This window comes from Ascochyta rabiei, chromosome 5 (assembly GCF_004011695.2).
Source record: "Ascochyta rabiei chromosome 5, complete sequence".
Classification (NCBI taxonomy): domain Eukaryota; kingdom Fungi; phylum Ascomycota; class Dothideomycetes; order Pleosporales; family Didymellaceae; genus Ascochyta; species Ascochyta rabiei.
Window position 1 is genome coordinate 1,586,392 of NC_082409.1, and position 13,105 is coordinate 1,599,496.

Here is a 13,105-nt window from a genome sequence, read left to right on the forward strand (position 1 = left end):
GCCGTCAGGGTGACCGCAGGGTCTGCTGAGCACGGCGCCATTCGAGCAGGAAACAGCCGGTGCGCCAGTGAGCGGCACTCACAACGACGGGGGATTTCAAATTGGCGCTGCCGCGCACAATCATCTCTCTAGCCCATTGCATGGCGGTCCGCGCTTGATACGAATACTAACACTGAGACTGATACTGACGGCCTTGAGCGCCCCCAACATTACCCGGGCTGGCAGACGCTATGCCGCCCTCTAGCACGCAGATCAAGCGGACGAAAGCTCGCCCACCCGTGAGTCCTGTCGCGCAGGCTGGTGGACCAGCTCTTGCCGGCACCAGACGGCAGGGCTGATGAAGTGGTGAATCGCTGAATCGGTGCATTGTACCATACAGTACTGTCCAGCAAACGCTGTGGAAGCGTATACTGCAACGGCTTCGTGGAGCTAGCCCCAAGGCGCCCTGGCTTGGACAACGGCCAGCGGCCGTTCGCTGCTCACTCCAATCATGCATCTCTGTCTGCTTCCCACGCCGTCTAAGCGAACTCTGAGGCGTGTGCTCCTGCATATCTACTCCGCACTGCGGCTCCAACTGCTTCATCAAATATGTGGAGGGGTGAAGGCGCCACAGTCGAAGCGTTACTCGTCCGGCTGATGATGGAGCACACCCTGGTCCCCTCACACATGGCACCCCGGTCGCTGCAGCGCTCTCTCGTCAAACATGAGAAACATCCTTCGAATAGAAGGACCCATCACACTGATGTGTTGTGGCAGCTTCGTTGTGTCAACAAAGCCGGGTGCAACATTGACGGCCATAAGGGCTGTCCTTGCATGGGCTCTGCGCACGGTCTAGGGCAGTCGCATGCAGACTGACGACGTGCGAAGCGTGACGACAATCTCCAGAATCCCTCTTGATGGGGCAGCCTCTGAGCAAACACCAAGACGGAGTACGCAAAGGCCAGGTCGATTCTTGCCGACATCTCAGCACGGAGTGAAGCTGAAATGCAATCACATCTGACGGCCGCAACAGCAATTGTTTGGATGACGGCATCGTCACAAGCCTGCCAATTGGTATGTATACATTCAGGTTGCATACTCACCATCATCGACGTTGCATGCTGTCGACCAAACAGAACGGGCTGACGTGTCTGCTGGACGGCTCCACCTCCCAAAGGTCAAAGCGCATGCGGCAGGAAGGAGAAGGGTCATCTGCGCCAATCTCATGTCTTAAAAACACTTTGTGGGCGTATTCTGATGAGATACAAACGCAGCTCGGCATACGCTGTGTCGCCTGTCACTTCTCGCTTCACGTACCTCAACGGCGGCAGGGGTATCAGACCACTTCTCAAAGCGCTCTAGCTCTTCGGCCCGGCGTGACACGAGCAGCTAGGACGCAGAAGTCTCGCGCCGTCGACGACGAAAAAGCAACACCCGCACTCTCGCGTTGACGCACGTCGCAAAGCCGAAGACGGCGCATAACGAGCATCACCGGGGCATTCGCCGCAAGCCATCGAAAGCACGGCGCGGTAGCTATAAAACGATCAACAGAACGACCCTGGTTTTGCATCCAAGTCCATCTGATGGCTCATCTTTCAGCTGTGTTGCAAGGTTTCCCAATGCTAGAAGAGCTGGTTCGACAAGCTGCATATCCCTCAATGTTTGGCTTGAAGTTGATGTTTCTGCCTGAGTCTGCTTGTCCGTAGTCTGGTCTCGGTTCATTGTTGTTCAGAACTAGTGGTTGATGGTTGATCTTCAAACATCAAGTTCGCACAACGATGTGCTAAGCTAAAACAAGAATGCCCTTGTTCGACTTTGCAAATGAAGAAGCCCCTGATATGGATTCTGGACCGGAAGCTACTCCGATGATCCGATCTTACAGCGAGCAAGGTATTCGGTTCTTTTACGGAGACACCGCATAGCTGGCTCGAATTTGTCACCTGCTCCTGGTCAACTCGGTCCGTAGAAGAGATTGTCGACGGCAACGCCTCCGTAACACCTGTAGACGACCCATTAAGTCTAAAAATGATGGCACTTCTCCAAAACCATCGTAGGCTGGTGGCCGGAGATGCCGGGTCTTCACTGCGGTCTAACAAGCATGTGTTCAGCTGAAAAGAGAACACTTTTCGAGCTATCACTGACACTGACCAGATGTTCAGCATGATGCTAGAGGATCATCCTTGATATAGTTTTAAACGGTCTGGCACTAGCTAACTCAAATGTGACCTCCCCGTGCTTCCAATCAATAGTCATGATCGCAGTTACGGCTTTCCATGTCTAGACCTTGGCTTGCACGGTTAGGCTTGCGTCTCTGCAACTTCACACAGCAGTAAAAAGGCTGCACTTCTCGCTGGGGGTGAAAGTGGACAAAGGCTTACAAGCAGAGGCTACGCATCAGAAGATGTAAGCTTTGTCGACTCGTCGATCTGCAGATCTACCTCGATGTACAGTTTCAAAGAGGGAGTTGTTAACGTGCACCCCCATATATGGTAACGTACGCCCCCATAAGCCTATGTGGGCTAGATTCGGCTGCAAGGCAGCCAGGGACCCCGGCACATCTGTATTGTATGGTATTGCCACCAAGCCCAGACGCGCACGCGTCGTTGTTTACCTGCCGATCGCGATCCTAGTCATCCTTAATGCATGTTAGTGTAGGTGAGTCGATTTTTGACGCCAATTTTGATGACTATCTATCTGCCCGTTGGGTTGATTTGACTGCCCTGCCCAGCCATAGCTCCGCGCTGGCACTGCAAATCTGAAGCTATCGTCGTAGTCAACTACGTTGTTTATGGTGTTGTTGATGGTGATAGACGTCGCTGGCGGCGGCGGCGGCGGCGGCGGCGCCCAGTACTGCGTTTGATCTGCCAATTGTCGCGATGGGTGCTGAAAGTAGCTGCCCAGAGGCGCTATCTGCGCGTTGTTGTGAGGTTGTTGGGGCAGGTAGAGAGGATTGTAAGCCATCGGTGGCAGCGGTTGATGGCTTGGGTGCCCATACGACGGCGGAGGCGTTGCAAAGTGAGGTTGCTGCCGCGGCGGCTGGCGAGGCGTTGGCGATGGATGAGGTTGCTGCCGCGGCGGCTGGCGAGGCGCTGGCGATGGATTTACTGGTTGTGAGCTGATTACTATGAGATTCTCAGCAGGTATTGCTTGTACTAGGTCCATCCAGCGCGGCATCAGCGCCTGGGTTAGCGCTGAGGCACTGGGTATATTGCCATCAAGCCGCTTAAATAGCGATGGATCGCGACGATTACCTCGTCTGCCTGAGCCAGCTGTGTGGCGGCGAGCCTTGTTGCGTTTTTGACGCTTAACACAAGGCTCTAGAGGTCTTAATAGCAGCAGAATTGTTGCAGATTGTGTTGTTATAGATTGTAAGCGATCAACCCACTAGTGTAGGTCAAAATCGCTGGGTTGTAGCAAGCCCGATCGCTCTAATATTGCAGCAAGCCTGTGCCAATAAGGCATGCCAAGCGACTGTGTATAAGTGCCTGTATAGGGCTTCAATTAGTGATTTATAGAGTCGCAGAGTCGCAGATTATTGCAGGCAAGAGAGTACTGTTTTGCTGTTAAAGCCAGCGCATGGCGAGTAATCTGAGTAACAACGCCAGCAAAGATAGGGTGCTAGCAATTAGCTCAGATACCTCAATTCTGTATAGAATTAAGGTAGTTAAGGTGCTCTAATTGCTCTGTGTATAATAATTTAAGCTTATAAAACAACTAAAGTACGTTAGCAGTGCTGCTATTAAGCCATAATTTAATAACCTAGTGTGCTCCTTTAACCTTGCTTGTTGCAAGGAGGTCATAATAGAGGTTCTGGTTTACCTAGTAGTTAACAAGCTTGTCTTTGTAGTAGCTAAACTAGTATCGATCGAGGTACCTATAGGCGGCTGGGGAGAGTTTTTTAATAGCAGTAAAGTTAAGCTTATATTCCTCCTCTGTTTTTAAGTATAGAGTCTTGTAATAGAGCTCTGTAAACGTCAGCGTACTCTCTATATCTACCCATCTTGTCCCTTCACAACAACAGCCAAACTGAGTTGTTAAGACCTGCCTAACGTAGCTAAGGACGTCCTTGTTCATGTGCCATCTACACATAACAATCTTAGGCCAATTAAACACTAAATTAAGCGCGTTAATAGCAGCTAGGTTGTTGTCTGTAATAAACAGGCGTATATTAATACCCTCTGCGTTAAACAGCTCGTGTAACTAGTTAAAAACCTATTAAAATGCTAGCTTATCCTTTTAACGCATAAGGACAACCCTAAGGTAGTTTGTACAATTGTTGCTGTTTAAGCCTACTAAATTAAGCATTAGCATGCTGTATTTGTTTGTCTTAAAGGTGCAGTCGAAGAGGAGGACGTCTAGTGACTTCTTAAAGTTTGTAAGGCATTCAGGGGCAATTATAAGGAGAAATTTAATATGTTATTGCGCGTTAACCTCTATTCTAATATATTGTTAGTTGTTTTTGGCCTGTACAGTAACTGTGCGGAGTCCGTGCAGCAACTGTGCGCGCGCAATCTAGCCAATTAGAGGCCACCGTTTCAATATTAGATCCTTAACACTATAGAAATATTGTAAGATTGCACATACTAATGCCACCACCCACACTTGTCCATCTCTAGCACCAACTGCTCTACCTTTGTTTTTATGCCTAGCTTCATCCTTAAGGCCTTCTGATACTTGTTGCGGACGTCTTGCCGTGTCCAACTTTGTCCTAGAAATGCTGCCTTAATCGCGCTGAGGGCGGGTGCAGCCCCTCTAGAGCTCTGGATAATAGAGACAACAGTCACCCGCTCCTTGTTAGTAAGCTCTCTTGTCTCTCTTCTGTTCTAAGCAAAGACAAACCTGTCCTTAACAGGAGGATGGTTGTGTATACACAATTTGCGCTCTTCTATGTATAGGACTCTCTAAACTAACGTCTCTAGGTTTCCGCCATCATCAGCAGCCAGCCAAAACGCCATTGGACAGTCAGTACGCGTGCTAGCAGCTCTGCAACGCTTAACTGCACTGTTACTATTATTAACTCTCTTTGATAGTATCTTACGTCGCCCAGCGTTGCTGCAAGCCATCTGTAGACGGTAACGTCCTCCTCTTAACTATTTATTACGCCTATATAAGACACTGTAGTCCTTCGCCCATTAAAGCACTGCAGCTTCTGCGTTATCTAGGGTCTTGTACGAGGCCTCTAGAGGCGGCTTATAGTCTTAGAGTTTGTACAGAGTGTTATCCCACAACCTATCAAGGTCTACTTTAGTAACTAGTAGGTTGCGGCGTTAACGTTTTTAAGCTCTATAGGCGCGTCAACGGACCGTGCGACCAGGTACAATATCTCCAGCGTTGTTGTGATCGCTAGGAGTCTCTGACCTGTCCTCTTCTTCACCCAACGCGTCGCTAACAGCAGTACTCTCTCCAGCAACACTAGACGCTGGTGTTGCTGGCCGTGACAGCCGCGAGACGACAGAATCCTCATCCAAAACACCCCAATTGCCAGGGGACGGCAATCGCGACGGCGAGTACAATTGTGCGCCCTGGGCCGCTGGCGGCAGCAACAACGACAACAACAACAGAGGCATAGCAATAGCGTTAATAATAACAACAACAACAACAAGATAGAGATAGCAATAGAGATAGCAATAGCGTTAATAATAACAACAACAAGATAGAGATAGAGATAGAGATGGCTGACGCGTTAATAAGGCCTCAGATAAGGCGTTAAACGTTGCGTTAAGCGTCACAAAAGTTATGTAAGACGTATCACCTTTAGCAAAACGCTCTAACAGCTATATTTGTATAGTAATTAAGCTATTTCGGGCACTTAGGCGAGGCGGCGCGTCTTAGCTGCCTTATGGGGGCGTACGTTACCATATATGGGGGTGCACGTTAACAACTCCCTTTCAAAGAGATGAGCGGTCTTCCTGGGACCAATCAAGCTGCAATCTATGAACAGATAGCTGCTGGTTTTGCAGCCATTCTGTTGTGATGATCTGTGTATCTTGTGAAGGTCGATCTGTCCCCTTGGCCACATCTCAATACCTTTTAACCGGTCTGATCGTCTGAGTTCCAGTTTTTGTACATTTGATCGGTGCGACATAAGCTGCCGAGTCACCGAACTCAATCGTCGCTGCACTACGGATGCATGACCAAACGCGCGCTGCAGCTCGCGGATGCATGCAGGCCGCTACCGCGCCACATCGTACCATGTTAAGCTATCGAAACAGCGTGTTGTTGATAACGCGTCGATGAAGCACGGTCTACAACAAACGTTACAGCGAACGTGAGGACTCTAAAAACCACATCCTTCGCACACAAACGTGGATCACTGTGCCTAAAACAAGCGTTCGCAAGGCCCACGATTCTATCGTTGGATCCAGAATCACTGCCATTCGAAAGACAAGTCGGAAATGAATCCCGGCCAATGGGAGGCTGCTGCTGGAATATGTTCCTCTTTCAGCCATCGGCTCTTACACGGTACACCGGCGGGCATTTGCCTATCCCATCTGGATTTGAAGTGCAAGCATCAAAGTTAATATCGCGAAATATCGCAGTAGACACGGGCTGTGTGTGGCATCCAATGTGGCTGCATCTGCTCCAGTTGCCGAACGGCTACGGGCTTAGGCTTTACATCAGTGAGCCCTCCGCGGCGACACGGGTGGCTAACGGCTTTTAGGCGATTGACTAAGACGTACGGCAAGGCTGCTCACACTCTAGCAGTACGAAGATCAGGTGGTGAAAGACGGAGCGAGGCGTTCGTGGCTAACATTCTCCGGTCTGCAACAACATGATACGTTCTCTAGCGACCGCTTCTTCGATTGGTGAGCAATAAGTACAGCCACGTGACGCTTCGCCCGCATTTCCACCTCGGCTCGATGTGTATGCACGGCCGTTGCGCACCTCCCATACATAGGATTTAGAGAAGAGTTGCGAGAGGCCACCTACCGCTTGTACACCGATTTTATTCCTATCTGCTTTTTCCTCGTGCAAATGTATTTGGGTGGGTAAACCAAGACGCGGTTTGCAGATCGAGATCTGACGTCAGAGGGTTGGTTACCTATGTTCTCAAGACTGACACATCAGCGCGCCCGCAACGTACGGCCAGCCTGTCACAACTCGGCATTGGCGCGGGAGATGGAGAGAGCTACATCTGGCGGGTTTTAGCGATTATCCAGCACGAGGAATCCAGATCCCACTCGGAAACGCGATATGACCATGCGGCAATAACTGTAGCCATGTCGGCGTCGTTCGGCAGTCGGATCAACATGGGATTCTGAGATTTCGCCAAATGGGCGATAGCTTTGACATCACGTAGAATGCCATTGGCTATCTGAAGCTGTTCACCCCGTTTGTGCGTTGCATAAACACGGCGTAAAAGCTCGAAACAGTGGGGGTTGACCGGCAGGTGTATCGAAAAAACGTCGTTATGACGTTTGTAAACACAACATTCCCATGCGCCACTGCCTTACCACTCTTAAAGACCATACTTCCTTGGAACGTCCCACGCTCCTCTGGGATATCACAATGGCATCCTCAATCCTTGGAAATCTCACCGAAAAGGCCAAGAACATGACTGGCGAACAGAACAAGAAAATTGCTCAATTGAGCGCAGATACCAAAGACGTTCACGATGAGAGCCACAGGATAACAAGTGACTACGGTGTCAAGCAGAACGACACTGACCACTGGCTGGCCGCTGTCAGCGAGGACAAGCAGGGCCCTCAGCTTCTGGAGGATCCTTTCGGTCGCGAGAAGGTACTTCCAACACTTCTACATAGAGTGGCAAAAGATTAACATGCACAGATCCACCGCTTCGACCACGAGCGTATCCCCGAGCGAGTTGTCCACGCACGAGGCGCTGGTGCCTTCGGAAAGTTTACCCTCAACGAGTCCGCGGCAGACGTCAGCAAGGCTGGCATTCTGACTGACACCTCCCGCGAGACCCCAGTCTTCGTTCGATTCTCCACCGTTCTTGGAAGCCGTGGTTCAGCAGACACAGTCCGTGATGTTCGTGGATTCGCTGTCAAATTCTACACTGAGGAAGGTAACTGGGACCTTGTGGGTAATAACATACCTGTATTCTTTATCCAGGATGCCATGAAGTTTCCTGACGTGATTCATGCTGGCAAGCCTGAGCCTGACTCTGAGATTCCTCAGGCTCAGTCCGCACATAACGTAAGTAGAGGAGTAGAAGAGTCATACGTCCCCCGTTACATTCTTTTACTAATTCTCGCTTAGAACTTCTGGGATTTCCAATATCTTCATCCCGAGACCACTCACATGCACCTCTGGACCATGTCTGACCGCTCTATTCCTCGATCGTACCGTATGATGCAGGGTTTCGGCGTCAATACCTTCACGCTTGTGAATGACAAGGGCGAGAGGCACTTTGTCAAGTTTCACTTCACTCCCGAGCTGGGTGTTCACAGTTTTGTCTGGGATGAGGCCCTCAAGATTGCTGGACAGGACCCTGATTTCCATCGCAAGGATCTGTGGCAAGCCATCGAGGCTGGCTCCTACCCCAAGTGGAAGTTCGGTATTCAGACCATCAAAGAGGGCGAGGAGGACCAGTTTGATTTTGACATCCTCGACGCTACGAAGCTCTGGCCTGAGGAACTAGTCCCCATCAGATACATTGGTCAACTTGAGCTGAACAGGAACCCTGACGAATACTTCACACAGACGGAGCAGGTTGCGTTCTGCACATCACACGTTGTTCCCGGCATCGGCTTCAGTGACGACCCGCTTCTGCAAGGCCGCAACTTCTCTTATCACGACACTCAGCTGTCGCGACTGGGAGTTAACTGGCAGGAGCTTCCTATCAACAAGCCTGTGTGCCCCGTCATGAACTTCAACCGCGACGGTGCCATGCGCCATACCATCACAAAAGGCAAGGTCAACTACTGGCCCAACCGTTACGAGAAGGTACCACCTGCTACTGAGCAGGAGGGTGCTTATATTGATTACCCAGCTAAGGTTGCGGGTATCAAGCAGCGTCTTCACAGTAAGAAGTTCAAGGATCACAAAAACCAGGCTGAGCTGTTCTACAACTCCATGTCGGAGCCCGAGCAGAGCCATATCAAGGCTGCTTTCGCTTTCGAGCTCGACCACTGCGACGACCCTGTAGTCTACAAGCGTATGATTGAGCGTATTGTCGAGATCGATCTTGAGCTGGCGCAGGGCGTCGCTGAGATGGTCGGTGCCGACATTCCTCAAGAGGCTACTCGTCAGAAGCACAACAAGAAAGCCAAGGGCTTGTCTCAGATGGACTTCTTGCCAAGTACACCTACCATTGCTACGCGCATGGTTGCCATTCTGATCGCGGACGGCTACGACAAGGTCGCATACAACGGCATCAAGGCAGCCTTGACTGCTCAGGGTGCTTTGCCGTTCACCATCAGCCCAAGGAGGAACAAGATCTTTGCTGAAGGTGAGGACAAGACCGGTGATGGTGTTGTCGCTGACCATCACCTTGAGGGCCAGCGCTCAACCATGTACGATAGTATCTTTATCCCCGGTGGCGAGAAGTCTGTTGCTACCCTGAGCAAGAGTGGACGTGCTATTCACTGGGTCCGTGAAGCATTTGGTCACCTGAAGGCCATCGGTGCTACTGGCGAGGGTGTTGCTTTCGTCAAGCAGTGCGTGGAGCTTCCCGAGATGGAATTCTCTACAAGCACCGACGTCAAGAACAGCTATGGTGTTGTTACAGCCGCCAAAGTCTCGCCTGATGGTTTCACTGAGGCCGTTAAGATGGCTAAGGAGGCTGCTGACTTCGTCGGTCAGTACACTTATGCCATCTCGTGCCACAAGAACTTCGAGCGTGAGATTGCCGGCTTGAGCACTTTGGTTGCATACTAGATTGGAGGATACCCCGGGCACAAATTGCCCTTTAAGTAATGATATTCAAATTGATTAAATTGTTGCAAATTCAAACAAAAGGCTTCGTCGTAGTTTGCACATGTAGTCTGCAGTAATTCGCCGAAAAGAGCTGACAGTCGCAGATATCGCCTTCGCCTACGGCTTACTATTTGTTCACCTTCACTTTCACCTTCACCTTTCAGAGATGGCGTATAAAGCACCACGTTCGCATCTTCGACCTCCAACAGCACAGCACACTTTGTGCAAACGACCTAACAATGCTTTTCAATGCACCGCAAGAATTCGGTCAGCCACTCCTTCTTGAGGACTACGTCAACATCCAACAGCCAGTTACCACCTCCTCTCTGTCGCTCTGCGCAGTCTGTCACATCACCGCCTCGTCCCAACGCTGCAGCAACTGCAAGAATATCCACTACTGCTCCTCGCAATGTCAAACATGCGACTGGCCACAACACAAGCTCTTGTGCAAGCAGTTCGTGTCCTCGCAAGACGCGCGTCCGTCTCTTTCACACCGCCGCGCTCTCTACCTGCCGGACAAATCCTCCAAGCTCTCCTTCACATGGCTGCAGTACGGCAACAATGGCTATCCACTCGACCGACAAAAGCTCTTCCCCGACACGCCTATCGCTGAGCTGAAAACTATCGCCTTTTACAGCCGTTTCTTGCCCTACTGGATCCAAATCTCATATGACAGCAACCCTCATGGCCGTTCCCTCAACAAGAACGAGTGCGCTGAGCGACTGCTCAATACAACATCCGGAGCTTCGAAGTGGAGTGGGCCGCTGGTGGTGCTGGTGTATAGTGCGGAGGAGGGTCTGGAGAAGCCAGCGCTGGATGTTGATACGAGCGTGTTGGGACCGTTGGTGAATTATCTGAGGTTGAGGTCTGAATACGAGGGGCCGGTGTTTGTAGAGCAGCCGCAGGAGCAATGGGAGGGGACAGAGTTATTGAGGATACTAGGCGAAGAGGGGGAACAGCGGTAGCCCTCGCGTCGCAGAAAAAGCTGGCTATAACCCAACAGTCCTAGATGATGCAGGAGGTATTCAATGCTGTTCTCCAAGTCACCTCTAACCCCGAAAGACATTTCAAGACGTCAGCAATCTCTATTGAAGCTGCAAAATGGAAACGATTACGCGGGAAGCTTCCATCAACACTACTTAAAGGGCTACCGCTGAGAAGATGAATGAATGGAACAAAAAAAGTTTGCTTCGCGGGAGATGGTCTGCTGGTAGATAGAGAGTGGCGCGTGGCTTGGAGAGGACGTGACCAATGTTGGCAGTACAAGGGATGGTTATTGACAATCCTGGGCTACTTGGTCATATAATCTGATGTTCTCTTCCAGAGAGAAGACCCACGGTTCTTGCCCCCTCGCATTATTGGACTTCGTACGTTCCCATCCTGTCAGTACATCGTCGCTAAGGTCCAGACCTTCTTTCTCAAGCCAGCGTCTGCGGAATTCGGCCATGACACTCGTCTTTTGCTGCATGCACTTCGACTTTGTGATGATTCGCGCCGCTCTGATGAGTTTTTCGGACGCGCCTCCAGGTGGTATCATGGATCTCGTCTTCTCTTTGAAGAGCATATACCAGTCCAGGAACAAATTCTCGTTGCCAAGCGAAAGATCCTTTTCTGCCGTCTCAAACGCGAATGGGAAGAATCCAGCTCTGTGGCAGTCAACGAGACCAACCAATTCGTAGTTGGTAGAACCGTCCTCCGCCATAATAGCTTGCACTGAAATGTTCCTTGGCTCAATGTCGTTGTGTGATAGTACAATGTTTCTGCCAAGGCTGTCGATATCTTCGTTGGTAAGAAGCACTTGCCCCAGCTCCGGTAATGATGAGTGAATGAGTAAGCCGCTTGCATTCTCGACAATATCAGAGGTAGGAGACCTCCTCAACTGATTCTTCTCGACGAGATGCGTGAGAAATTCTCGAATGTTTTTCGAATAACCGCTCCTTGGTCCTCCGATACATATCCCACCATCACTGTTTACGAACGGAGTGTCTGCTAAAAGCTCCTTAACGACAGGATCCGTGCTCTTTAGTGTGTGGACCTGCTTAGCCGCCATAACGATTGCATCCACTAGCGACTCTTTCTGCTCAGTCAACAGAGAGGGCCAGACCTTTTCCAAAGTCACAGTTCCTGTCAAATACCTGGCCACCGTGTATTCCACATCTCTTCCGTCAGAGGTCAAAGCCTTCTTGCAAGTGAAAGTTTCTGGCACAAGTCCTGGGAACTGATGATTGGCAGCTCTTCCAAGAGCCGTGACGACTTCGAGTACTGGCACGTCGTCGAAGATTTGCATGTAAACTATTAGATCCATGGGCCAATCTTTGCATGGCTGCGTGTCGAATTGTGCCCTGAACTTGCATGTATCGAATGTTTTGGCGAGGATGGTAACCGAGACTGGTTTGGCATGGGGGAAGACTGCCGAGAGAATGGCATTGTCAGGTTCGAGATCTTGACCCATTGTTCGTTTGTTCAAGCGATGAGGGATTTAGAGACATGCTGCAACTATATTCGATTTTTGAGTCAAGGCCGAAGAAGGACGAGGGATAGGGAACGAGATCAGACCACTTTCGCAAGCAGGCTTGCGCTATTGAAGTCCAGACCAACGCCTGATTGGACCAACATCCCTTCATAAGGAAACACCGGATGTGCCCGATCTGCCGTGTCAAGATCTGGAGTCACGGCATGGAGCCCCTGTAAAGATCCTCGGCTTTCGATCCCTGATCAACTGTTGTTGATGTTGCGCCAGCCCTCAATTCTAATCCCTAATCTCGTTCAGTACCTCGATAGCAGTTATACACCAATTAACAGCAATAGATGCTCAGCACTTTAGTCGCATTGTGACCGCTGATGGTGGTCAAACTCGCAAAGATCGCTGCGTTGTAAAGGTAGGTGGCGTTCTTAGAATAAGCAAACCCGAGCCAGCCTTGCTCCAATCCGAGGATCTCCCACAGATACGTTGGACCGTGCAGTCATCTCATTTCGAATCCTTTAGCAATAGCGCACTCTTGGCATCCTGGGTTGTCGTGCGCCTCACATTTACGAAGCTGATCCAAATTGAAATTAGGGCGCATGCAATAGACGGCCGCGACATGATGAGAGGAACTCACGGGATGAAGTGGACATTGTTTCAGCATGCCTGTGTAACGACAGCTTTCTGGCCTAGATCGAATATGTGCCGAATGGACGCGAACGCCGATCCTAGTCGCAACATGCACAATGACTCGGGACATCGCGATTGCCCGATCCTTGC

The 13,105-nt window shown here is 50.5% G+C and overlaps 3 protein-coding genes across 3 annotated transcripts, besides 5 other annotated features; 2 read left to right on the plus strand and 1 right to left on the minus strand.

Moving 5' to 3' along the window:
• Positions 1-2,439: 2,439 nt before the first annotated feature.
• Positions 2,440-2,797: a mobile genetic element.
• Positions 2,798-2,822: a tandem repeat.
• Positions 2,823-5,863: a mobile genetic element.
• Positions 3,017-3,078: a tandem repeat.
• Positions 5,517-5,631: a tandem repeat.
• Positions 5,864-7,488: 1,625 nt separating the features above from the next.
• EKO05_0003691 (Catalase) lies at positions 7,489-9,822 on the plus strand (the record flags this gene model as incomplete). The annotated part of the gene is made up of 3 exons (XM_038938647.1): positions 7,489-7,719; positions 7,768-8,139; positions 8,203-9,822. The coding sequence occupies 3 exons, from the start codon at positions 7,489-7,491 to the stop codon at positions 9,820-9,822; spliced, it is 2,223 nt and encodes a 740-aa protein (XP_038800586.1).
• Positions 9,823-10,100: 278 nt separating this feature from the next.
• Positions 10,101-10,826, plus strand: EKO05_0003692 (uncharacterized protein; the record flags this gene model as incomplete). The annotated part of the gene is made up of 1 exon (XM_038945293.1): positions 10,101-10,826. One exon carries the CDS (start codon positions 10,101-10,103, stop codon positions 10,824-10,826), a length of 726 nt encoding a protein of 241 aa, XP_038800585.1.
• Positions 10,827-11,134: 308 nt separating this feature from the next.
• EKO05_0003693 (uncharacterized protein) lies at positions 11,135-12,313 on the minus strand (the record flags this gene model as incomplete). The annotated part of the gene is made up of 1 exon (XM_038945292.1): positions 11,135-12,313. The coding sequence occupies one exon, from the start codon at positions 12,311-12,313 to the stop codon at positions 11,135-11,137; it is 1,179 nt and encodes a 392-aa protein (XP_038800584.1).
• Between the last annotated feature and the right edge of the window lie 792 nt (positions 12,314-13,105).